A 26,469-nucleotide genomic window follows, 5' to 3' on the forward strand; every position below is an offset into this window, starting at 1 on the left:
GGTGACTAATGAATGGCCCGGGCCGGTTGTTGGTTTTGTGAGCCAAGTACATGTGGTGGACGGTCGTTCGCCGCGCGGGGGGGCAAGTGTACGACACACGTAGATACAGGATGACGTGAGGGAAACAGGCGGGATGGTGGTACAAGGGGTGGATGGTCGTTCACCTCAGGAAAGGGGGGCACATTGGATGGACAATAGAGTGGTCCGGAGCGGTTGCTTGTCCTGCTGGACATGAGTACGGGTGGTGGAGGCAGGCCAGGTGGTGTATGGCCGTTCACCGCGGGGGGGGGGCGACAATTTTTCGGTTCACAGGATTGAGACCGGACATGTGGCTGGTTTAGTCGGGCATTGGTCCAGGTGGTGGATGGTTGTTCACCGCGTTGTGGGGGGTGCTGTTTTTTCCGGCTGGGGAAGGCCCTACGCGGGGTTTGCTTACCTGACACGCAGGCACAGGAGGGAGTGATGGACTATCACTGCATTGCGAACAACTTTCATGGTGGGGTTTGTCCCGAGACGTTCCTGACCTGCAGGGGACGCATGTTGGGTGGACAGTCGTTCACCAGGTGCTGCTGAGGGAGGCTGCCTTTCGGCACAGAAAGGACGGGCGCGTGGCCAGTCTGTCTGCCCCGAGGGCGGGACTACAGGGGTTAAAGGAAGGGGTGGGATGGGGGAGGGCATATAAGGTGTCAGGAGAGGAAGATCCGGCCTCCTCCTGACACCTGAGCACCACCGGGAGGGTGTTTTAATTTTGTCCACCCGCCCACCCTACAGGTTTCAGGGGAGGACTGGGGGTGGTTTGAGGGCTGGGGTGCCAGTTTAGGGCAGGTTGTAGAGCAGGGGCGTTACGGTACTTTGGAGGGGTGGGGAGTCACATACGGGCGGATCCATCCCTCGGGTGGGGGGAAAACGGTACACAGGTGACTGATAGTGGGGCATGGGAGGCAATGAGCAATAAAGGCAAAGTCAACAGAGGATGCTTGGAGGGCAAGTGAAGGTGAGAATGGGGAAAGGAAGGAGGTTATCGAGTGAATGGGTGAAGAGTCAAACAGGTGAGATGGTTTTGGAAAGGCAGAATGGAGAATGCGTGGGTATGGGATGGAAATGTATATTTCATGCATTGATGTACGGTTAATAAGTCTAAAATGATTATGGAAAAGTATATTTCATGCATTGATGTACTGTTAATAAGTCTAAATGATTGCAACCGTGTCCTAATAAATGGCCTTTTACGCTTCAAGTAACAGCGTGGAGTGTAGTTATTGCGCGATAACAAACACCTTAAATGAAAAAGAATTGCAAATTAAAAGAATTAGTGAGAGAGGCATTCTTTTGTTTTAAGACCTCTATAGATTGACGCAATCATTGCAGAATTGAATTCTGTTAGTGCAGTGGTAAATGTGCCGACTGCACCTCAAGGGAAACTTTTTTTTACGGTCCATTAAAAGCAGGCATAAAGACAGCTCATCGGGTCAGCTTAAAATACCTCACAAAAATAATACTCTTTGAGTGACTCCATCAATTAAATCCAAGATCAGCCTCAAAGCAGCCCTACGTTTGCAGCAGACTCCCTGGCAAGAAGGCCTGTTTCTTGTTCAGCTGTCTGTCCCTCCCTCCGATTCACAGCACAGGAGACTCTTCACCCCCTCCATTTCAACGGAGGGATCTCAAATGTCGAAATTAACCATTCAAGGACAGTTTACTTTTAACATAAAGAGGGAGAAACGGATTTTGTCTAATTAAAAATAGTACTGGCATGAGGTGCCCTACTGCCCATCAGATCCCGCCCACCGATGCACCCGTTAACACTCGAGGCTGAGGGTACACGAGGATGCCCCATTCAGGCCTGCCAAGTAGCACGCATCAGGTGCGATGATAACGCATTTCAGTGTGGTGTTCCGCATCACCGCACTGAAATGCATTGTCACGCATTTTAATGCTGTCTTACTCTGCTCTACCATCACCAACCAGCTAGCGCCCACGGCAGCACCAGTGAAACCTCAGCGCCGGCTCTGCAGCTCCCCGCCAACTTGCCAGCATGAGCAGGCTAAGTAAACATTTAATGATTTTGTCTGCTGGCTAAGACACGTGCTACAGTGTTACAATTGATCTTAGCCCTGCTCTGCCTGGAATTAAATTTCCGCCCGCGGCGCGGGCTGTCAAAAGTGAAAGTGAGTCACTATAACTCCTCAACATGTGCCCAAGATGGAGGCCCGGGTGGTGCCTGCCCATAAAGGTTGCGCACACTACTGGCTGTGCGCCGTGGGGGAGATGTGACCTCAAGTCCTGTAACAGGGGAAGGAATTGAGGTCGGGCAGGATTCAACTGTGGAGTTGTACTCTGCTGTGTCGTGTCGTTGTGCGTCCGCGCATAGTATAACCCGGCGCAAGACCGGACGGCAGCGTAGACGCTGACTCTCATCAACCATGGCTGGCCGCCGCGCATGAGAGAGGCCTTGGTCACTGCGGGGAGAGCTGCTATTCACGAGGCTGCCGGGACTGAACTCGCCGTCGACTCGCGCTCAGAGAGTCTAGTGCCTGCCAGGACTGTGAGTCTGACTACAGAAGTTGAACAAGTAAGTACTAGGCCAGACAGCCTACCTACCACTGACTTTAGTAGTAGTAGGGTTGTTGTTCATGTTGTCACACAGAGACTGAGTCTCACACAGAGTGTGCAGCTCCGTGAACAACCTCGGCGTAGATGGTTGATGTAAGCAGACGGTCCCAGTCGCGCGGGGTTCATTTAACCCCTAGTAGCGGGATAATATTCATGTTTGCTGGCTCAGGCTGCGGCATCGCCGGGCATCCGTATCGGACAGTGGGGCCTGTGTGTTCTACTGCACAGGCTTGCAAGAACTGCAAGATTGGATCCTTTCATTTATTTCAGACAGGGCAGGCAGGGCTGCACTGTCTCGTCATCTTTCCGAGGTTTATGTTGGGCACCATCCTTGAAAGCACTAGCCGTGACCCACTCTGGTTCTAATTAACTTACTTCAGCTTATGCACAATTGTTACCATTTAAAACCACCTCGTTACATAACGGGCTCAAAAGTCCCAGCATGCAAAAGGAATGCTTTTGTTATGTGCCTGTGCATAAGAACTTCAGGCACATTGCCACTGATTCTTTCTTTTATATACCCTAATATGGTGCAAGTAGTGGAAATAATTCCATTAATTGATCACATTACGCTAACGTGACCTCTTTGGTCAGCCCGGAATACACTGTATTTAAATATCACACATAACCATACTGACAGCGTAGAAATGTCATATATACAAACTGAAAAATTGACAGCTACGAGCATGGGGCAGTGGGTAAGCCAATTTCAGCTACTGCGAACTTCACCGTGAGGGACAGAATTCTGCCCTTTCACAAGGAATGTATCAACACAGAAATCACCCCCTTTCAGTGGCAGGCACTACTATAACAATAGGAGGTTTTTTTTAGAATAAAACAAATATTGAACACATGCTCCAGCCTCATTTAACAGCCCTGCCAAGCATCGGGCATCAGGCATTAGACTAACGCAGAGCCTGTATGTAGTGTAGCTCTGTGTGACAGGCTACAGCTGTTGTGATTGTGCCGCGAGCAGGGCGTGGCAGGTAGCGGGCGGCACAGCAGACCAGGGCGGACCGCTCAGTCACCTAATGATTTTTATTTGTGACCCTATTTATTTTTTAAATACAGCCTGTGACCTATGATGTGACTCTTCTTAGAGTTTCCCTCGTCTTTTTTGCTTGATTTTGCTCGGGAGAAAGTGTCACTCATGGTCGTTGAAATGTCACTCCTAATTACACTGAAATTAGGAAAATGTCACACATAGCTATCTGAAACCTTGGCAGCTATGCCCATTACTCACAGGATGGTGATGACCTGGATAAAGTTGAGCGGCATGTTGTTGAGCTGAGCGATGAAGACCGCGGCGACGCACTGGAAGAGAGCGGCACCGTCCATGTTCACTGTGGCGCCGATGGGCAAGATGAAGCGGCTGATGTGCTTCGAAACCCCGTTGTTCTCCTCCACGCACTTCATCATGAGGGGCAGGGTGGCGGAGCTGCAGAGAGAAAGAGGTGCGTCAAGTCTCGCCTATCAAAACTGCCCATGGAGGTAAAGATTTTTACATTTGAGGTCACAAACACAATGGGGGGCAGAGTAAGAACTCTCCAAAAAACTGGTTCTGCTTTACCTGGTCTGTGCTACACAGCACCTACAGATGTCCCTCCTCTAGCCAGCAGCACCGACAGGCGTCCCTCCTCTAGCCAGCACCTACAGACGTCCCTCCTCTAGCCAGCAGCACCGACAGGCGTCCCTCCTCTAGCCAGCACCGACAGGCGTCCCTCCTCTAGCCAGCACAGACAGGCGTCCCTCCTCTAGCCAGCACAGACAGGCGTCCCTCCTCTAGCCAGCACAGACAGGCGTCCCTCCTCTAGCCAGCAGACAGGCGTCCCTCCTCTAACCAGCACAGACAAGCGTCCCTCCTCTAGGCAGCACCTACAGACGTCCCTCCTCTAGGCAGCACCTACAGACGTCCCTCCTCTAGCCAGCACCGACAGGCGTCCCCTCCTCTAGCCAGCACCAACAGACGTCCCTCCTCTAGCCAGCACCTACAGACGTCCCTCCTCTAGACAGCTCCCTAAACAAATCCCCACCTCCCCTTGGCTTCCTGCCTCTGGCCTTGAGATCCTCAACTTTAGTCATTCCGCTCCCCCCGCCCCCTCTCCTCAACTCGACTGTTAGGCCCAAGTCACATTTTTAGGAAAGTGGACCGGAGTAAAAATATGGCATGGATGCCGTTCTCGTGGTCAAACGTTGGGCACCCCTGGGCTACACTGACCAACAGTTATCCCGTCCAAACTTGGATGGCAACATAATTGCACCAAGTACGAGGCTAGTAGCACAAGTGCATTACATAAAAGACAGTCCCAAACACATTACAAGCCAGGTCCACGTTTGGGGCAAGTATAAGGGAAAACCACTATAGGGTTCTGGGACATGTTAAATGTTTATGGAAAAATCACATTCCTGGGACAACAGGCCTAACTGGAGAAGGAATACTGAGGGGAGGACAGTATCAAACGTACAGAGACAACATCGTGTATCAGCTAAACTAGCGGACAGAATGTATGCACAGAATATTTAGCAATGCTCATTAGGTATATACAAACAACTCCTAGCACCAACAGGCAATGAAGCACAATATCAACATAAATAAACGGATGACTGTCATTACGACGCGGTGTTTACCCCGCGCTACCATTACAACGCAGTTATCACAACGCAAGTCGTTAAAACGACTTGCGTTGGAGGGCGCTGGATTGTGGATTATTTTAATTTTCTATTCCAACTCCAGCCCACGTGACAGTAGGGAAGGTGTTGGAATAGAAAATTAAACTATTCCTTGAGCAAGAGCACCATCCAGCGCAAGTCGTAGTAATGACTTGCGTTGTGATGGCTGCGTCGTAAAGGCCCCGCGGTGTAAACACCGCTTTGTAAAGGATGTTTCCCTAAATAAACTAGGTAAAGAAAGGTCTGTACAAAATGCCCCAGGGACGCCAAACCTAAATCAACCCCTCTTACTTCCCAGCTCTCAGAGCACTGGCAAATGCACTTTTGCTGGGCAGTGTCCATGCCCCAGCTGCCCCTCCCATCTCCAACCTGGCCCTAGCTGTGATTATGGTTTCACAAACTTTTGGTGGGGAGCCCTTTTTCTGGCTACTTTGTCCAGTCTCCCCCACCACTACTTGTATCACCACACATTATTTCCTCCTTGGTTATCCCTGCCCTCAAACTGGACATTTATAGTGGACATTGCTGTTCATGAGATATGATATTTCAATGCCTAGACCATGTTTCTCCAACGAGTAGCTCGTGACCTATTGATAGCTCTCCAACTACTTGTAAGTAGCTCTCCTGTGTCTTGCCCAATGAAATAAATTAAACGCTTTTGCTTATTTGAGCTAATATATGTATACCAATATTGAAAAGCATGTATTTGAGATAAAAATGTGTGTATTTTCAGAAATCATAAGTTGATGTTTGGAGAAAAATGGTTGAATTTCCAAAATATATTTAAAGTTAGTATTTGATAAAAATCAAATGGTTGCCCCCCAAACAAATATGATTAGCTTGGTGTAAGAGACATTGCAGCTATTGCCGTTATGTTTTACCCAGGTTGAATTATTCCACAGTGGCAAAGCACTTTTTTACATTACTGCAACTATACCCAATGCTCTGAGTTAATCACTGCTGGTTATCATGCATTCGGTGGACATTAATGCATTCTTGTCTTTACTATTACTTCGTTAATCAGATTAGTAGCTCCAGAGGAATTTCGCTGAATATAAATAGCTCTTAGTACAAAAAAAGGTAGAAGGCCCATGGCCTTAGACATAGATAGACAGAGCAGTTATTCAAATACCAATTGAGTACAAAGCCAGTGAGCTTTTTTTTTTTGTTGCATGAAATACTATTTATTTATTTATTTAATTATTTTATGTGCTTCTATAGCGCCTGAATAAACCCCCAAAGGGGTATCTCCGCGCTTTGCCATCAAGGAGAAACCTGCTGCTGTGCCCGGACAGTACCAATGGACAGTGGGGGAATAAAATTAAATGCTAGAGAAAAGGTAAGTTTTGAGAGTTTTTCGAAAAGACAGTTGGTCAGAACTGAGCTTTAGTGAAAGGGGAAGGGTATTCCACAGAACAGGCCCTGTGTATGCCAAAGCCCTGCCTCCTTGGCGAGTTTTTTTAATTTTGGGAACCTTAAGGAGCTGGAGATTGCTCGATCGTAGTGAGCGGCCAGGAACATAAGGTATAAAGGCTGTAGTCAGGAATTTCGGGCCTTTCCCCATCAGGCATTTGTGAATTGTACACAAGATTTTAAATTTGGTCCGCAGTTGCACTGGCAACCAGTGCAGTTCCATCAGCAGTGGCTGGGAGGGAGTCCTAGATGGAGCATTCATGACTAACCTCGCAGCCGTATTCTGGACCACCTGTAGTTTGTTGAATTGGCCTTCATTAGATGACAAAAGAAGGCCATTGCAGTAGTCCAATCTACTGACGACCAGAGCCTGGACCAAGGTCTTTCTGTGGTGATCAGGGAGAAAAGGAAACACCCTTCTTAACAAAGAGATAACCCCAAAACAGGTACCAGCAACCTGGTTGACATGATCTTTGAAAGTCAGTGACTGATCGAATAGCACTCCCAGATTTCTTATGGTCTGTTTGGGGATGGGGGCGGGTCCAAGTTCACGAGGCCACCACTCACTGGACCATAGTGTTACTGCTGCCCCATAAAGTACAACCTCTGTTTTAGTCACGTTGCACTGTAAGCAGTTGTTGGCCATCCATTGGGAGACTGCCCTCATTCCTTCTGCAAATGTTCTTTGTAAAGCAGGAGAGATCTTAAAAGGGAACAGAAGTTGGGTGTCATCGGCGTAGGACACCGGTATAAACCCAAAAGATCTCACTAAGTCAGCCAGGGGGGCCACGTATACATTAAACAATGTAGGGCTCAAGCATGAGCCCTGTGGCACACCCCTGGTGAGCTCCCTGGCGATGGATTTGTGGGAGCCCAATCTGACTTCTTGAGAACGATCCGAAAGAAAGCTCTCCATCCAGGACAGAGCTGCACCTCCCAATCCTATCTCTCTCAGACGGCAGAGAAGCAAATCGTGAGACACCGTATCGAAGGCAGCGGATAAATCCAATAGCACCAGAATCATCGACCCTCCATTGTCAAGCGTCATCCTGATGTTATTGGTGACAGCCAGTAGGGCGGATTCGGTGCTATGGTTGGGCCTAAAACCAGATTGTGAAGGATCTAGGCCATCCGCTGTCTCGATATAGTTAGAAAAGTGGGTGTTCACGTGCTTCTCTGTTAACTTGCCGATGTAGGGCAGGAGAGAGATAGGTCGGAGGTTAGTTAGATCCGTCCATGGTAGGGTCGCCTTCTTCCTGATTGGGTTTACTACCGCATTCTTCCATTCCATGGGGACTTGACCTTTGGCCAAGGAGGTGTTAATAACTGCCTGGATCGAGGGGCCTAAGATGGAAATTAGAGGGGCCACCATTTTAGCCGGAAGGAGGTCGTTGGGGGAGCCTGTTTTCATATGGCCTATAAGGGTTGCCAGGTTTTGATCTGTGACGGGGGGAATGACAAACAGAGAGTTTGTGGTCTGAGTGCTGGGTTTAGCTTCGGGAATGGGTGTGATAGCCCCAGCTTTAGAAGTTAAAATTTTATCATAAATCAGATTAATTTTTTCTTCGAAGAACTCAGAAATTTCGTCACAGAGTGGCTGAGAAGCATCTTCCGTACTTTCAGTGGCTGTAGGTTTAATAAAATTTTGCAAAATTTTAAACAGTTCGCGGGGACAGTTTCCAGCCTCCTCCAGTTGTACGGAGAAGTGAACTTTTCTGGCTAATTTTATTTGTTTATAGTATGCTGACTGAGCCTCTTGAAAGGCTTTCCTGGCCTCTTCTTTTTTTGATGATCTCCATGTTTTTTCTAAGCGTCTGCATTTTTGCTTTTCCTTTCTGAGATCAGCTGTATACCATTTCTCCTGTTTGGTACGGGGGAATTGTTTGTGTGGTTTGAGGGGAGCAAGTGTATCGATAGCAGTTTTTAGGGACTTATTGAATTTCTCTAATGCAGACTCAGCAGTGTCTGCATCTGTGATATTCGGTTGCACCCAGTGTTTGTGCAAATTGGTCACTGACATTTTATGCCATTCTCGGCGAAGAATAGGTGGAAGCGGAGTTTTCTGAGGTCGTTTGATCGATCCAGCTAGATAAAATTCAACTAGAAAATGATCTGACCAAAGGATCTTTTTTGCAGGCATACATCGTATTTTGGTGCTATTAGAAAATATAAGATCAAGGGCGTGGCCGCCTATATGTGTGGCACCGCTGTTGATTATTTTAAGCCCCAGATGAGACAAGTCGGTTGTTAGGTGAATGGTTTCAGGCAATTCTGGAATGTCCATGTGTATATTAAAGTCCCCAAGGAGGATAAAGTCCTCCTTGGCTCTCATATGGGGGGCCAGCGTTTCCAGAAGGAGCAGGGCAAAATCGGGATTGGAAATAGGAGGACGATACAAAAGGCCTCCTCTCCAAGATGTGCTTCCTAATGTGATTTTAAAAATCATGATTTCCATCATTGGACTACATATTTTATCTAAAATAGTTGCCTTAAACATATCTTTACAAATAATCGCTAGTCCACCCCCTGTTTTATTGGGCCTATCCATATGCATTATTCTGTAACCTGAGGGAACACCCAACACCACAGCAGGTGTTGTGTGGGGTTTCATCCAGGTCTCAGTAAAAAAACAGAGATCAGGTTGTTCTGTGTGAATAAGGTCCCAAATCTGTAGTTGATGTTTAGGCATAGAACGCACATTTAAAAGAAGACATTTAAGTTCTGGGGGGATTGTGGTAATAGTAGTTTTGCCATGGATGTTGTATCTTGTCGAGTCTGACTGGAAACGACATTGGAGGCAAGAAAAACTCCCCTCAAGCTGTTTATATTGTAGCCGAGTATCGCAGCTCACCCTAGGCTGTAACAGACGGAGGATTTGGGGTGTATAAGTGATGAAGTTAGTACCTTCGGAGTCAGGAATCATAGTGGAGCGCTCTGAGGCCTCCATGCCTCTGTCTGCCTCGTCCTGTCGCGGACGGGCGCAGACGGGCAGCTCTTTGGCGGGTCTTCGGCGGCTATTCGGCTGCGCGCGATCGCTGCGCGCTTCTAGGGGGGCGAGGGCTAAATAGTCACTGAGATGAGACACTAGAGCGCTACCCGCTCCAGTGGAAACAGGAAGTGTCTGCAGTGTGTGGCTCTCACCTGTCCGCCCTCCGCACAACGGTAGGAATTACCCTGTCGGAACGAGGTGGACAGGAAGTAGAGTTCGAACCACCACTACTCCTCGCTATCTCCTGACTGTGATAGGCTAAAACGCTGCTTCCCTGCTTTTGAATCAGGTAAGGGAAAGTCAGCGCGGTGATTTCTGGCGCATAATAATCAGCGTGCAGAAATGTTAATTTAAAATGCAAGAAAGTTTAGGTGTGCATTCGCATTCAACACACACACAAATACAATGTTTAAAAGGTTGCACAAGTGTGCACAGGCTGTAACACAGTTAAAAATTACTGTAAGGCTTATCAGCAATAAGGAATCTCCAACAGCGCTGTAGCAGCATCAGCAACAGCAAAAGCGGGTTCGAGACGCTGCCACCATCTCCTACCGCGAGTGCACTGCGACTGGGGCTCAGCCTAAATAGTCACTGAGATGAGACACTAGAGCGCTACCCGCTCCAGTGGAAACAGGAAGTGTCTGCAGTGTGTGGCTCTCACCTGTCCGCCCTCCGCACAACGGTAGGAATTACCCTGTCGGAACGAGGCGGACAGGAAGTAGAGTTCGAACTGCCAAGCCAGGCCTTCCCTGGACTGGAAACAAGCTTTCGAGGACCGGTTTCTGGCATTACAGCCGTCTTCAGCCCGGCTTGCTTGAATCCAGTGGCAAAGTGAGCAAGGGACTCACGTCTGAGCATACCCTGCCACACTTATGGCGGCCAAAGCGGTACAAAAAGGGGTGGTGATGGACGGAGCATCTGAACCAATCAAACACCAATGGATTCAAGCAAGCCAGGCTGAAGACGGCTGGAATGCCAGAAACCGGTCCTCGGAAGCTTCTTTCCGGTCCAGGGAAGGCATGGCTTGGCATTTCGGGCTGGACTGTTCCCATGAGGCACAGGGTCAGACTGATTTGCATATAGCCATGTCTGAACTGGGGTGTCAGAGTGCGCTAAAGAACGGTGATGGATCAAACCCAGATCTTTTGACTGGGTGTGAGTGTTTGATTGGTTCGGATGCTCCGTTCATCACCACCCACTTTTGTACCGCTTTGGCCGCCATACGTGTGGCAGGGTATGCTCAGACGTGAGTCCCTTGCTCACTTTGCCACTGGATTCAAGCAAGCCGGGCTGAAGACGGCTGGAATGCCAGAAACCGGTCCTCGGAAGCTTGTTTCCGGTCCAGGGAAGGCATGGCTTGGCAGTTCGGGCTGGACTGTTCCCATGAGGCACAGGGTCAGACTGATTTGCATATAGCCATGTCTGAACTGGGGTGGCAGAGTGGGCTAAAGAACGGTGATGGATCAAACCCAGATCTTTTGACTGGGTGTGAGTGTTTGATTGGTTCGGATGCTCCGTCCATCACCACCCCCTTTTGTACCGCTTTGGCCGCCATAAGTGTGGCAGGGTATGCTCAGACGTGAGTCCCTTGCTCACTTTGCCACTGGATTCAAGCAAGCCGGGCCGAAGACGGCTGGAATGCCAGAAACCGGTCCCAGGATGCTTGTTTCCGGTCCAGGGAAGACATGGCTTGGCAGTTCGGGCTGGACTGTTCCCATGAGACACAGAGTCAGACTGATTTGCATATAGCCATGTCTGAACTGGGGTGGCAGAGTGGGCTAAAGAACGGTGATGGATCAAACTCAGATCTTTTGACTGGGTGTGAGTGTTTGATTGGTTCGGATGCTCCGTCCATCACCACCCCCTTTTGTAACACCTTTATTTTAAAGGCAGACAATGCTTGCCCATGAACTCTGGTATGCGAGACCGCATCTGCACTTCAAAGCCAATCTCTGCCATCCGGATCTGCTTAAAAGCAAACAAAACAGAAATCCCAAATTGTCTTGATTAGTAATATCATTTATATAGTGCTTAATACTCATGTGAGTGCTTAATAAATAATTAGTGCTTAATAAGAAAGAAAGAGGTTTTTATTTTTTAAATGCACTGACCATCCAGCAGTCTAGACTTTTCTGTAAATAGTAAGAGGAATGGGATTTTGAGCAGACAATGTTGATTCACACCTCGTACCCCAGCTCCAAAGTTGGCAGCCCAGGCTGCTAGGCCAAATCTCATCAGTTTGTATAGGCGTCAGTGGCGGCTAGTGATCTTTGAAAGTGGTGCTGTGTACTACCACCAAAGAGTTTACCCCATCTTTTTGATTTCAAAATTGTGCCTCACACATTCTCATTACCGTTCAGTTAAACCCAGATAACAACCATTTGCATCACTAAAGTGACGCAAACCTGAGCAAAATGTTTAATTTAATTTACTCGAAAGTAACGCAAAAAGCAGTGCAAATCTCTGCTTTTGGCTACTCTGCATCAAGGGGGCATGCCATGGGTCGTACACAGGCGTACCCGTGCAATCACCCATGGTTTTATCATAAAACCATATTTACAAACAATAAACAACACATAAAAGGTGGCATTAAAAATGATTTTAAAATTTCTCCTACGTTTCCCACTTTGTATGTGTGTTAGACTGTAGAGCACAAATCCGAAGAAGGAAACATTTTAAAGTCAGTCAAATCATATTTTTTTGTACTGGAAGGGCACCCTTCCAGTAGAAAACCTATGCTAGACTCACACAGACAACGTTGCAATATTGCGCAAAGGTGTGTGTGGCGCTCAGTATCTAATTGTGTGCCAGCGCTAGGGAAAGAGCAGGATGGTGCCATAGCTATGCTACAAACATACCTCATCATTATCTTTGAGCTGAACTCGCATCTCTGCAGGTAGAGCTGAGCTCCAGTAGAGATGCAACCAAGTCCCTGCATACATAGTGCCGAACCCAGGCACAGATAGAGCAGAGACCATTTGGTAATTTATTTCATAGAGCTGGAGCAGAATTCCTGCATATTTAGCAATGCGAACCTGGGCAGACAGAGCAGAGCTCTTCCAAGTATGCAGGTGAGGTCCACTGCACACAGTGGGGAGCCCCTGCACAGACATAGATTGAGGTGAGCCAGTTCACTGGCAGAGGTGAGCTATGTAATTATTCATTCCTATAATGTAAAACCCGAGGTTCTGTGGGAAGTGAGAAACCAGCACCAGCTAATATTCTGTGGGAGTATCACATCTCTCACCCAGGTTAATCTTCCTGATGGGGAGTGAGGAAGAGAAAGATGGGAGGGAAGATGACAGTGAGAGAGAAAGGATTGAGAGAAGCAATTGGAGAGCGAGAGCTAGATAGAGAGAGAGAGTGCGCGCGAGAGAGAGAGGGGAGAGAGAAATAATTGAGAGAAGCAATTGAGAGAGAGAAAGAGAGAGGGTTGAGAGAAACAATTGACAAGAGAGAAAGGATTGAGAGAGGCAATTGACGAGAGAGAAAAGATCGAGAGAAGCAATTGACGAGGGAGAGAGAGAGAGAGAGAGAGAGAAAAAGTGGATAGTAGTAAAAGGATGTCTAGAGGTGCATGCTGAATTGCAACGTGATCGTCCTGGCGATAATACTGCGGCGACCTCACCCAACGCCTCTGAGTCGGGGTAGGTCGCTGCGGTATTATCATGAGTGTCATGATGAAGTATGACACTCATTTGATTGTGTGAGGGCTCTAAATCCAAAAAGGAACCACCCTACAAACAACTTGACCGGTTAGAACTCCTTTGATATTCCTACCACCGATTTTCTTTTCTCACTTACTTAGTAACTGCATACCAATCATAATATAAGTATTCCTTTGGAGCATGTATATTTGACCTTATAGCGCTCTCGGTCCCCCCTAGTTGTTATTGTGTTATTTATAAATTGTATGCATGTATTTGTCCATCTAGTGTAGTTATAATACGTATATATTTTTGTCAGTATAGTGTCAGAGCCACATTTGTGTTATTTATGTTCTGTTGTGGAGATGTCAGTCAATCTGTATGTGTATGTTTTCAAATGTATAAAATACACAATATATAGATATTATTTTTTTAGACTTTTTCAGCCCTAATGAAGTCCGCATGGACAAAACGCGTTGGCTGGGCTGATTAACTGAAGATTATAAAGAATACCAATAAAAAGGAGAACAATTAAAAGGAATACTTGACTGTATCTGATATAAATGTTACTCATGGATGGAATGTTGATCAAAAGAGTTTTGTTTAGTTGACTGTGGTATGTAATGTTCCATAAATAGGAAAGATTACATAGATAGAGAGCACTCCTGGTTAAGTTTGTTCTCAAATATAGTGTTTACACAACAATTCTTTGGCAGCGAGGTCATAAACAGTTAAGCATTCAGATATGTTGTGAATATTATATTGATACTAGTGCCACCACAGAATAGCCCACACTGCTCTGTTCGTTTTGTTATCATTGCCAGAATAATTTTACATCCGATCCACACACCAGACAGCATGAGGAATGTGCCCTAATATTAAAACATCAACAGACCAGGAGTGTTCACAGGGAGTAGTAAAATTGAATGTTTGAAGCGTATTTGTAAGTTCTAGTACATCAATTAAGGAAGGAGTTGCCTAGTGGCTAAGTGTCGATCGCAGGACTTGATTTCAGTCCAGCTTGGCAATTTTTCACTACAAATTACAGTCGCTAATTGTACATTAATACATAGGGAGTTGGATTATACAGTCGACGTTTCGGTCTTCTATAGTGCGTAATAATGCAGACTGTGCCGTCCTGAAGATGGTCTAAAGGATTCGCACGATAGAAGACCGAAACGAAATATCTCCGCGCCTCGCCGGACCCGCTTCGCGGGTCCCGCAGCGCTTTTAATTGCTGAAGCTGCTGGCCGTGTGGGAGCATTTCTAGGAGGAACGCGGGGCAGGTGACAGCGTCGGCGGGGCTGCGAGCATACAGGCAGGGACTCCAGTGTCCAGGAGTCCCTGCGCGCCCGATCTACCACACCTGGGCTGCTCTCCCCGCTGGCCACGCCCCCGCCAACGGAGTGAAATACAGACTTTTTCTCCAGCCCACCGGGACCATTTGGTGTTGTGCTGATACCCCTTACCTGGTCCTTGGTTCTTTGCTACTATCCAGTGACTCCCTGCATCCAAGGAATATCTCAGCGCCTCGCCGGACCCGCTTCGCGGGTCCCGCAGCGCTTTTAATTGCTGAAGCTGCTGGCCGTGTGGGAGCATTTCTAGGAGGAACGCGGGGCAGGTGACAGCGTCGGCGGGGCTGCGAGCATACAGGCAGGGACTCCAGTGTCCAGGAGTCCCTGCGCGCCTTATCTACCACACCTGGGCTGCTCTCCCCGCTGGCCACGCCCCCCGCCAACGGAGTGAAATACAGACTTTTTCTCCAGCCCACCGGGACCATTTGGTGTTGTGCTGATACCCCTTATCTGGTCCTTGGTTCTTTGCTACTATCCAGTGACTCCCTGCATCCAAGGAATATCTCAGCGCCTCGCCGGACCCGCTTCGCGGGTCCCGCAGCGCTTTTAATTGCCGAAGCTGCTGGCCGTGTGGGAGCATTTCTAGGAGGAACGCGGGGCAGGTGACAGCGTCGGCGGGGCTGCGAGCATACAGGCAGGGACTCCAGTGTCCAGGAGTCCCTGTGCGCCCGATCTACCACACCTGGGCTGCTCTCCCCGCTGGCCACACCCACCCGCCTATCCGCCTATCAGTCGATTGTTCTTTGTTTAAAGGTGACCAGTGGTACCGCTGCGCGGGAGCGCGCCGGGAGAAGCCCGGGACAAGGGCGGGACCGTCTGCGGCCGTCCGAGGCCGAGGGAGGCCGGGCTGGGCCAGCCCTCTGACACCGACCCTAACGGAATATACTGTATTAAGGAAAGGACTGTGACAGATAAGTCCCAAACTATAAGATTTGCAAAAGGGTTGGTGTCCACAAGTATGTCTGTTTCTCCAAGCAGTACTATTCCGACGACCCAACCGGTCGAGCCCGGGCCTGCAGTCATTGGACCTCTAGATAAATATTTTAACCGCCCCTCCGTAGACATTGACAAAGAGATAACGCTTGCAGAGAGGCGTGCTGAGCGTAGATTATCTATTGAACTTCTCAAAAATCCTGTAGATAAGCGCTCAGTACAAACCTACCCTGCATTGGTAACGCCTTTATCATCTTTTAATTTGCCTGTCGTAGCCGAAACATGCCCTAATATTACCACTAACGAAGAGAACCAGGGTATTGCAGCAGAATTAACATCTTCTAGTATGAGTCATACAGATCCTATAATATGTACACCAGAAACAAGTGCTCCGGTTTCTCTGCCCCATCACAAATCAGGTTCAAAAAGAACAAGCATTGGAAATGCAATAGGTCTCGCAGCATTAGAGTTAGTGCTTTTAGAATTGTTTATGGGTTTTTTTTGTAAATCTTTAGCATTTTTGTTTCCTGTAGCCAATGCTAAAGAATTACAAAAAAATTCTTCTTGTTAAAATGAGTGTTTTCCATAGGCGCCCGAGGAATGTCTGTAATGGGAAGATACGGTGTGCCCGTTAGCATTGTTAATGTTTCCAAAATACCAAATTCAACCAGGTGACTCTCAGGGTCACTCAAAATAGCTGTTTGTTTCCATAACACTTTATCTCTATAGTCTTGCGTCACCAGATTGTAGGGCCTGAATGAGCTAGATAGACGAAAGCAAACCAAGAAACTTTAGAATATCCCAGCTAGGAGGAAGTAGCAGGTTTATGTTACCTGGGTAACTTATTAGAAATCTGCGCATGCGCGCACGTGAGAAAATAGTATGAACACAAATGCCGTGTATATGGAGATAAAATCACCTTTATTAAGCCCATATTTCCCTTCTCTGTTTCTTAAAATATCGGGCTAAAACAGCTTACGCTCATGTTCTTGAGGGCTTTCGTGAATTTATACTTCACAAATATTCTAAATACAGAAATAGATATATTTAATATGTCATATTATGGTGTGAATGTATGTGCTGTCTATCCGCCTGGAGCAAGTGGCATGAGTGCGCGTGTGACGTGTGGTGAGTGTTATTAAGAACAGGAACTGTGGTACTTCCCAAACTCGGTGTCAGAGTCGTTTACATGCACCTCTGCTTCCGAAACAAACTTTTACTGCCTCAAGCACGCGGCTGTACTCCACACATCCGCTCTACGTCACATTCATATCCTTTCCCAAAACCACAGCCAAGCGGGGCGCGCACTGCGGACGCGGCTGTCTAGATTTGCATTCCTTGCAAAATCTCAGAACACACTCTATGATGTTGAGGTTTATATAGTCCGCTCTCTCCTGGCGAAAGGTCCTGGAGGGAGTCGAGAAGAGGAAGCTTATAAAACCCAGTGTTTATCGAGGAGGAGTGGTTATAGTTATACTGCCCCCCTCGTCGGGTCGTTTTCACGTGACACGCAGGAATTCAGGTTAAAACATCTAGGGGAAAGAGTGTACACGGAGGACATTCTCTCAAGGTCACAGGAAGTTGGCAACTGGAACACCTCCCGGGAACGTGGAGAGCCGGTGACTGAGGACTGTACAACTGAACCCCTCATTTTTACCCCCCCCCCCCCCCCTGATTTAGATGCAGGGGTACCAGAGAGCCAGAACCTCCAATGACAGCCAGTATCCCTGCACCCAAATCCGGAGATAACCTATTGAGAGGGAATTCAATTCTCGTCTTGTCTCGAACAGACTGCGGGCAGGGGAGGGGGCGGAGCGGGGAGAGGGAACAGACGGAGGGAAGGCCAGATAAGGGGAGGGGGGAGGAGAGTAGGAGGAGGAGAGTAGGGGAGGCACGGCCTAGCGGCCGTGCAATCAAGAAGTGAGGGGGCGGGAGAGTAGGCAAGGCAGGCGGCTGGGGGGAGGGGGGAGGAGAAATGCGACGCGACATGGCAGGCAGAGAAAATGGGGAGGGGGCGGATCCGGAGGTGCGTCGTGACACTCGTGAGGGGGAGTGGAGAAGGAGGGGGGAGTAGAGTAGGGGAGGCACGGCCTAACGGCCGTGCAATCAAAAAGTGAGGAGGCGGAGCTGGGGGAGGCTGTGACAGAGAGAGCAGGCAATGCAGGCGGCTGGGGGCTTGTGCACGCGCTTTGAAGCTCATTGCGCATGCGCATTGAGCTTCAATTTCTCGTGCACTGCAAGGAATCGCCACGATTCCTTGCAAGTTGGATAAAGAGTGGATAAGCCCCCATAGTCTCGCAAGCTCGATGCGCATGCGCATCGACAGGCGAGACCTAAAAAGGAGTATTGCACCTAAAAAATGCTATCTAGCGAAACCCCCACACAAACTTAGGAAAGTAAGCAGAAATACGTGCCCTAGTAAGGTTGACACTGAAGTAAGCCATAGTGGAGAAAGTATACAAGAGGGAGATGTTGTTTTACTGGATAGTTTAGATTCCAGTATTATTACTTCTTCTGACACTGGCTTGCCACTGGCTGCTACACTGCCACTTCCTAGTAACCTGTTACCTGACCTAGAAAGGCTGCTACGGTCAATTCTGCTCCCAATAGAGGAACGAATTAGTAAGCTATCCGATCGGCTAGACCACTTTGAGCAGGTAACTCTAGATAACTTTTTTTCAACAAAGGCACTTATAAAAACCCAAGCAAGGCTAGTTGAAAGCAGTAAGCCCCAGAACAACACCCATTGTATAACGCAGGATAAGGGACGAAGGTCACAAATTAACTCCCCAGTGATACCTAAGTCGGGCAGTGCGGTTGGGAAGAGACCACCCAAGCCTCTTGACTCAGTTCCACCGGGCTCTGCCAATAACTGCCCTAATATTGTAACTACATCCCAGATGGCGGCGCAACCTATGCCACCTAGTCTAAATCCCTTGCTCGCTGAGGGAGCAGGGGGTAATGCGTTCTCTGGTACAGGTACTGTTCCACCTATCGTCCCTTCAACCAGTAATCAGCCCCTAGTAAGTAAACCTGCACCCCGCCCTGCTCCTATAGCTTTTAAACCGCCCTTACCATCCTTGATAAAGCCACCTCAAAAGAAACCCCCAATGAACCTTACCCCTGATTCCTTTCCCTATGTAGCTGTCCTTACAAATGTCCCACCACTCTTAATGGGACAGAGAGAAACCTTCCAGATGCTCAAAAATAAGGTTATGCACTGGCTAAGGGTGAACCGGCCTCTACCTGGGGAAGTTGATGGACTAATATTGGGGGTGAGGAGAATAGAATGGATAGGCTGTACTTCCAAAAGTCTGGGGGGGGACTGCATTGTGGTTAACTTTCAAGACTCAAGGGTGGCTGGATGGATAACAAGATTGGGCTGGGGCATAAACAATGGAGGAATCAACATTGTTGATCTTACCTTCTTTTATCCACGTCCTATTAGTGTTTTGACTGGTCTGCTCAATGAGCAAAATTGTCCTTCTAACCCCCCATGGCAAAGGATTTCCCCACCTGTTTCACTGTCACAGCGCCAAAACCATCTTATTGGCCCGAACTATAACCTTTCGGTTGGATGGCAAGATCCAGGTTGGGGATGTTGACAAACCCTTGATCATATGAATACTGGGGGGGGGAGAAATAGCATGAATCAACATGGGGATTGTAATGAACCGGATCCAAATGCTGGAATGAGGTTAGATCACATGAACATTGACGATGATATCGTGAATGTGGAGGAAGGATGTGGAGAAGTAAGTGTTAATGATGGAAAGGGGGAGTTACCCACACCAACCGCACATGTTGTCAATGATAATGAAATGCCTAATCAAACCACGATGCAGATTGGGCACCACGTCCCTCAAATAATCAAACTGCTTTCATGGAATCTGGCAGGCATGGCCAACAAAATAGACTCAGACTCATGGGCTGAACTAATAAATTCACAAAGTATCTGTCTCTTTCAAGAGACCTGGGCAAGGGAGGAGACCACGTACAGGGGCTTCCAGACATTCTCGATACCAGCTAGCTGGGGAGGAAGAGGCCGACCATCGGGAGGGCTGGCAACCTGGGTGACTTCTGACCTAGGTTGCTCAGCTTCCCGATATGCTGTGGAATCGGAGGACATACTGGCCGTTCTACTCGAATGGCCAGGACTTTACAAATTACTTGTAATAAATATTTACTCTAGGCCAGTCCCCATAGCTGCCTCCTCCAAAACCATTGAGGCACTGTCCCGCCTTCTAGAAACCATCTCAGAGGATATACCATACATAATAGGAGGGGATTTTAACTCACATTTTGAACCGTTACCTGGACTACTTGATGGACCCTCCCTAGAGGAGGATTCAAGTTGGCAGGTTCCCTCCACAGAGGCCCCACCTCCTAGAGCATGGACACCGCTGGCCGTTCAAATAAACACACTAAATCTCACCTATGGTTTGAGAGCTTGTAACGGCCACACTAGGTCTGATATCCCGAGTAAATGTACGTTCAACAAAGCCGGGAGGCAATCCAGATTAGATTACTTCCTGGTACAGTTGCACGCTTGGAAAAGGGAGATGGATTTCAGAGTAACGCCGAGACAGGACAGTGATCACAATGCATTATTATTAGATTTTGCCATTCCCTGTTTGGAGGAAAGTGTGTTAAGTGGGCAAGAGACAAGAGTGGGACACCTCCTGGAAAATAACAAGAGGAGGATAAGATGGGAAAATCTTGTATCCAGCGAAGACAAGTTAGCCTCCCTATACGCGGGAATTATCCCTACCCTAGAGGAGGCCTTCCATCTATGGAACTTAGACTCCACTAAGGAAATCAGTGAGGACCTTGCGCAGGTACATGAACACTTAATTAAGAAGCTGGAAGCGGACTTGTCCAGCACCAGACCACCCAGAACTCAGGGTCTGAATAAAGACACTTGGTTCAACAGTGCTTGCCGAGCTGCAAAACGTGAACTCCTATCTATCATAAAAGCAGGTGGTCCGAGGGAAGAGATCTCCTCTAGAAGGAGGGCCTACAAAACACTTCTAGCTAATGCCAAGATAGAGTGGGACATACAGCACTGGGAGAATCTATCGGAGTCCCTAGCAACAAGGGACTCCCGTAGATTCTGGAGAATAATTAACCACGGAAGTGGGGATCTTCCCACGGCTATTGAACCTCATATTGCTGCAAATGTCTGGCAAAAACACTTCGAGCAGCTATACTCCCTGGAGAATGAGGGGTCAGAAGCAGTATTGCCTATTACCCCTCAGGGACAGACCGCCGAACCCTTTACTATAAAAGACATTAGGATGGCGATAGCTGGGCTATCCTCTGGGAAGGCACCGGGCTTGGATGGGTTGCCGGGCGACCTCTTCAAGCACGAACCGGGAATTTGGGCACCCTACCTCATGATTTTATTCAATGCAGTGCTGGGGGGAATGAAAATACCAGATACTTGGCTGGGAGCGGAGGTGGTCCCGATATTTAAAAAGGGGTCGCCCCTGCTCCCAGCCAACTATCGCCCAATCAGCCTCATTGATGTGTCTCAAAAGTTGTTTGGTAGATTAATTCTTAACAGGCTGTTGAGCTGGATGGAGGAGACTGACATTTTAAGCCCTTTCCAGGCGGGATTCAGAAAAGGAGTTTCAACAGTAGACCAAATACTCAGATTGAGCATTATATATTGGAAGACGGTGCTCTTAGAAGGTGGGACATTATATGCGGTATTTGTGGACCTCCGCGCCGCCTTCGATTTAGTTCCCCGGGCTAGATTGTGGGCGGTGCTGGCTGATCTGGGCGTCCCGGGAGACATTCTCCATATCTCAATCAGGCTGCACTCAAACAACTATGCCCGAGTCAGATATGGAAAGGGCGGCAGGCTGACTGACAGATTCCCAGTCCGCAGAGGGGTGAGGCAGGGCTGTGTATTGGCCCCGACCCTGTTTTGCTTATTCGTGAACGGGGTGATAGAGTACCTGAACAGGATCACTAACATCGATGCCCCACAATTGAATGGCAGCAGGGTGCCTGCAATTATGTTTGCAGATGACACCCTGCTGCTGTCAAAAACACCAATGGGGCTTCAGAGGGTCCTGAACGGGTTCTTGGGGTTTTGTAATGAAAGAGGTCTAGAAATAAATCCAACAAAGACCAAATTTATGATTCTCAGCCCCAAACCCAAAAGCTGCCCAAATCCTCGCCTGGGACTTACAACCCTAGAAAGAGTCCAAGTAATAGAATATCTTGGCATAACCCTTAATCAGAATTTGACTTGGCTGCCCCACAAAACAAAAGCAACGACAAAACTGGCTCAGAGGGCAGGTGCCATTTACAAGAATTGCCAAACAATCATCTTTACGCCCATTGACACCCGCCATCCACATTTATAAAACCCAAGCAAGAGGGGGTATTGTTTATGGGGGTGAGTTATGGGGACATATACCTTTACACACGGTTCAGGTCGCAGAAAACAACTTTATAAGACAACTGGCTGCTCTCCCCCCGAGCACTCCACTTCTCCCCCTAAGAATGGACTTGGCTCTACGACCAATCACGGAGGAATTGGGCCTCAAACCTCTGACCTATTGGAGGCGTTTGTGGAGCAGTGAGGACCTGGTACACTACAGAAATGAACTGCAGGAACTCCTTAGATTAACCAATGCCACTAAAATCCCGTGGATAAAGTACATTAGGGACATGTGTATCTACCTTGGAGTACCCGAATTATGGTCCAACCCGGAAGTAGCGTCCGTAAGGCTCTCTAGAAAAGAACTTTCAAATTTATTTTACAGCGCTATGCTCCAGAAAGCTATGACTTCTCTCCGGGAAGGATCCCTAACCGACATATTCATTAAGATAAAAGATTCTTATAGCCCTGAATATGTACTGGACAGTATGACACCTGTGTCTGTACGGAAGATCTACATGCAATGGAGGTACGGTTCTCTTCCCCTGAGGTCCCTTACTAAATCTTGGGAAGGTAATCTGGACTCAGGGGCGTGCCCAGCATGTAACTACAAACTGGAAAGCGATCTTCACGTGGTCCTGTTCTGCAGAGCCTACAGCAGAATTAGGAGTTATTGGTTGGTCCCTCACTTAAGGAACTTGGGCTTCCGAACTTTTGCTCCGGCCTAAAGAGTCCTCAAGACAGACTTAGCGGCTCCAACTGTGTTCATAATGGCAAAATTCTTGACGGCAATGTGGAGATCACGTGCATTAATTATCAGGGACACTAAAGCTACATGAAACACCTCCCTTTCTTCCTTTTTCTATACCACAATGCACTTTTTATTAATTGGATTTTAACTATGAGCCTTTTATAGTATACCTTTATAAGTTTTAATGACAAAAATTATTTGTATATCTTTTATGATCTTTTATGATCGGAATAAAGATTATTTGAATTGAATTGATAAATGTACAATTAGCGACTGTATTTTGTAGTGAAAAATTGGTCACTTTTTTATTTTATTGGGAGAGGAATTTCACTCATGAAATTGAGGTGGAAATAAGATGTACCCTTTTTCATCTGTATGCTTTTTATATCAACCGTAGAGTTGAATGTACCCTTTAAATCTTGAAAATTACAAAAGATATTATACTTTTCAAAAGATATCCCCGTGTTTGCTTTCTGTATTTTTGTTGCTTCTTGAATTAATTTCTTGTGCGTTAATGCTTTAATCTATGATAAATACATAGAGGTTCACAGAATTCATTGGTATTGAATCTGTGTAATTGTCAGAATAAGAGTTTTTCGTTCAAACAAAATCCCTTGTAGGCAACTTTACTTGATATTGTTAATTCTGCCCAAGCCTCCATGGATATATTGGGTTTCTCCGCGTCCTTTCTGAAGCTTTTCATATGTTAGTGCATTAAACCCAGACCAATTGAGTTCCAAACGTGTATTCTAATACTGTCTCGGCCTCCAGTGTGTGAAATGGTAGCCCCGCCAACACAGTTTCATAGTAGAACCTCCCCCTACCACCAAGGTCGGTTCTAGTTGCTCCCCTGTCCCCTTCAGACTGCTGACATAGCTCACACCGAACCTGCTCTGCATTATTTGCTGTTTGCTACTCAACAACACACTTCCCGGGTGCTTACCTGGAGGAGGTGCCAAATGCAGTGGCCAGAGCAGTGAAGATGCCCCACAGGAAGCGGTATGGGTTCCTTCGGGTGAAGATGAAGTAAATGAGTGGAAGGACGAGAAAGCCGTGGATGGCATGACCCACGATGCAACAGCAGATGTATTTGCCAAGGCTGGAGAAGAGAGCTGCGACATCTTCCATCTCCACGATTTTCCCAGCAACCAGGAACATGATACCCACTGGGGCATACCTGCAGGCAACACAAGCACAAACAAAATAACCACTCAGATAGAATAAACCGAACACCTCTAAGCCTATGGATAAACTGAGAGGAGGCCTCCATGTAAACATTGAGTTAAGCCCAGAGGTCAACGTTGGAAAAAGGGACAACTTCTTTAGTCAAGGCAAAGTCCTACGCAGTTACACCTACTGACTTAAAAGGCAGAGTAGAAATTCTAACAAGAGAAGCGTGCATAACCAGCCAAATAGAAGAGAAGAACTCTGACAGCAATGGCAGGGTGCATCTGTCCACCAGCTGTGATCAGCCTGTGCCGAGCATTTCTTCACATTCCTTGCATTCTTTCTACGTCACCATCTGCTAATGTTTACTTAATGACTCCCAGGCCTTTAAAAAAAAACTGCTTCTAGGCCAATCAGAAAAAAGAAGCGTTTTCACATGTAGCAGTTTAACACCAACATGGACAGGACACAGCAGCCAGGGTCATCCGTTCCACTAGGCAAAACAGTGATTTGAAACAGAACTCAACTTTTTGGTTGCGCTCCCATCGTTTATAAACAGTGGCGGACCGGGGAGGGGGGGGGAGGGGTCAGCAAACTAAGGATTTGTTCACCAGCACCCCCGCTCTGCTCGAACAACCACTGCAGGGTGGCAAAGGCTAGGACCACCACAGACGGCAAACGGCACTGCTACGCCACTGCTTAAAAACCATCCCTACCAACGGCAGCATCAACTGGAGACTCAAGCAACCTCATCGAGAAGGTTTACAGCGATAGTACAACTGTAGAACTAATGCAGTGAGCTATACTTGACCCGGTCAATTTCCAAGGTGGTCATTTGACTGGCAAATTCTGCTTGCATTACCCTCTCATGGAGAAGTAGGTACTCCTTCATATATTTTGGGAACATTCGTTTTATGTTTTTTACGGGCTCGGCGACGTCACCACTTCGTCAGAAGTGGGGAGGAGCTGCGAGCCGTATTGTAGCGGCTTTTTCGTTCATGCTGGATAAATTTTTCTTTGCTCGTGCATTTTCAGTGCACTATTTTATTATCTTAATAGTGATTGGTCGTCGCGGTGCTGTGTTTTTAGTAGTCTTAATGCCATAGGGTATATGTAATGTTAGGTGGCCATTTTTGGCATATTCTGTGTGGTTACGCGCACGGCAGACCATTAATTTTAATTAGGAGCTGTCAGAGTGCCCGTGTAATGCAATCCAGATGGTCTGAGCGGTGAGCGCGTTCAATGTAAAATGACGAGAGGCGAGGCAGCAGGCGAGGCTCACAGAAGATGACTCATACGTGCTCGTCCACACTGTAGTTCTTGTGTTTCCTGAATACTCTCATTTCCAAAGGCCGGCATTTCCTTGCTTTCCTCGCACGCTGCGCTGCACTATTTTTGTCTGTGGTTTCTTGTTCTCTGTATACACTTGTGTTTGTGCATCAATGCAGGATTTCCGGCGCAGCACACGAAAGGCCTTTCAAAAAGGGCAGCCTTTTTCGTCTACGGTTTCAAAGTCAAACCAGTCAGTGTGTGGATTTTCATGTCTCAGCCGCGTAATATGTTATTAATAAAAAGGAAATAAAGGAGAATGTATCTGGAATGATCCACTCATGCAACAACACGATACGAGGCCAGTCGTCTCCTCTTCTGAACCAGCTTGAAAACCTTATAGTGTCTATGTGAATGGCATGAGTTAGTACGCTCTGATAAACAGACTCCGATGCATACTTCGAGGGAACAGCGTGTGCTCCATCACCTCTACCAGAGGTTGGGAAGAGCTCCTGGTTATGTCTTAAGAGTCGGAGACCTGTTCCTAGGATGGAAATGATGCTGTTCTTTTTTGTTTTTATGTAATTGAAGGCTAGGTGTGCATATTGGTAGAAGGATCGGTCACCGGAGCTGGTGCACAGCAAATGAATCGCACAATACTGGTGAACATTAAAGAACGGCAGCTCTCGTGGTTGCCACTAAAAGCAACAAAACATGAAGCTGTTTAGTTGGAAGAAAATTAGGGGATGCTTCAAGTAGCCAGTTGCCGTTACCAACTAGTTAAAAATTCAAACGTCCTGTGCAGTCCACCTACCATGACGAGCTAATTTCCAGGTGTAAACAGGCCTTCAGGGTAACTATTTGCATTGCTCAGTGAAGCACAAAGGTCACATATATGCTGATGGAGAGGAAAATAACGGGAGTATCAGGACCCAGCCAGCACTCAACCCCGTCCCCTGAATTTACCACCACCCACACAAGAGCAAACCCCCAAGTCAGAGCAGTGTGAACGACAAGGGAAAAGGACTTGAGTCGGAAAATTGCTTTTTATCCCGTTGGAAGGAACATGTTGCTTATGTTCTAGTACGGCAGTGTATCACTTGTTTTATGCAAAGCGGTGCAATGCTTACCCTGATATGCACCTCAGCATAATTTAAAGCAAGGCAAGTTATGTAGCTTTAAATTTACACTCTCACCTGGTGTAGTTATGAATTCCAATCGAATGTTGTTTATTGTACATGACACTATGTTTTACTTGGTCCCTGGCA

The 26,469-nt window shown here is 47.4% G+C and overlaps 1 protein-coding gene across 1 annotated transcript in view; it reads right to left on the reverse strand.

Moving 5' to 3' along the window:
- Nucleotides 1-26,469, reverse strand: part of SLC1A5 (solute carrier family 1 member 5) — a 53,514-nt gene that overhangs the window by 14,536 nt on the left and 12,509 nt on the right. Inside the window, exons 5-6 of the mRNA XM_078660998.1 lie at nt 23,709-23,942; nt 3,857-4,051 (exon numbers count right to left, since the gene is read on the reverse strand). Coding sequence (XP_078517124.1) covers nt 3,857-4,051; nt 23,709-23,942 — 429 coding nt within the window. The remainder of the gene's footprint in view (nt 1-3,856; nt 4,052-23,708; nt 23,943-26,469) is intronic.

Source organism: Lissotriton helveticus, chromosome 9, assembly GCF_964261635.1.
Source record: "Lissotriton helveticus chromosome 9, aLisHel1.1, whole genome shotgun sequence".
NCBI lineage: Eukaryota > Metazoa > Chordata > Amphibia > Caudata > Salamandridae > Lissotriton > Lissotriton helveticus.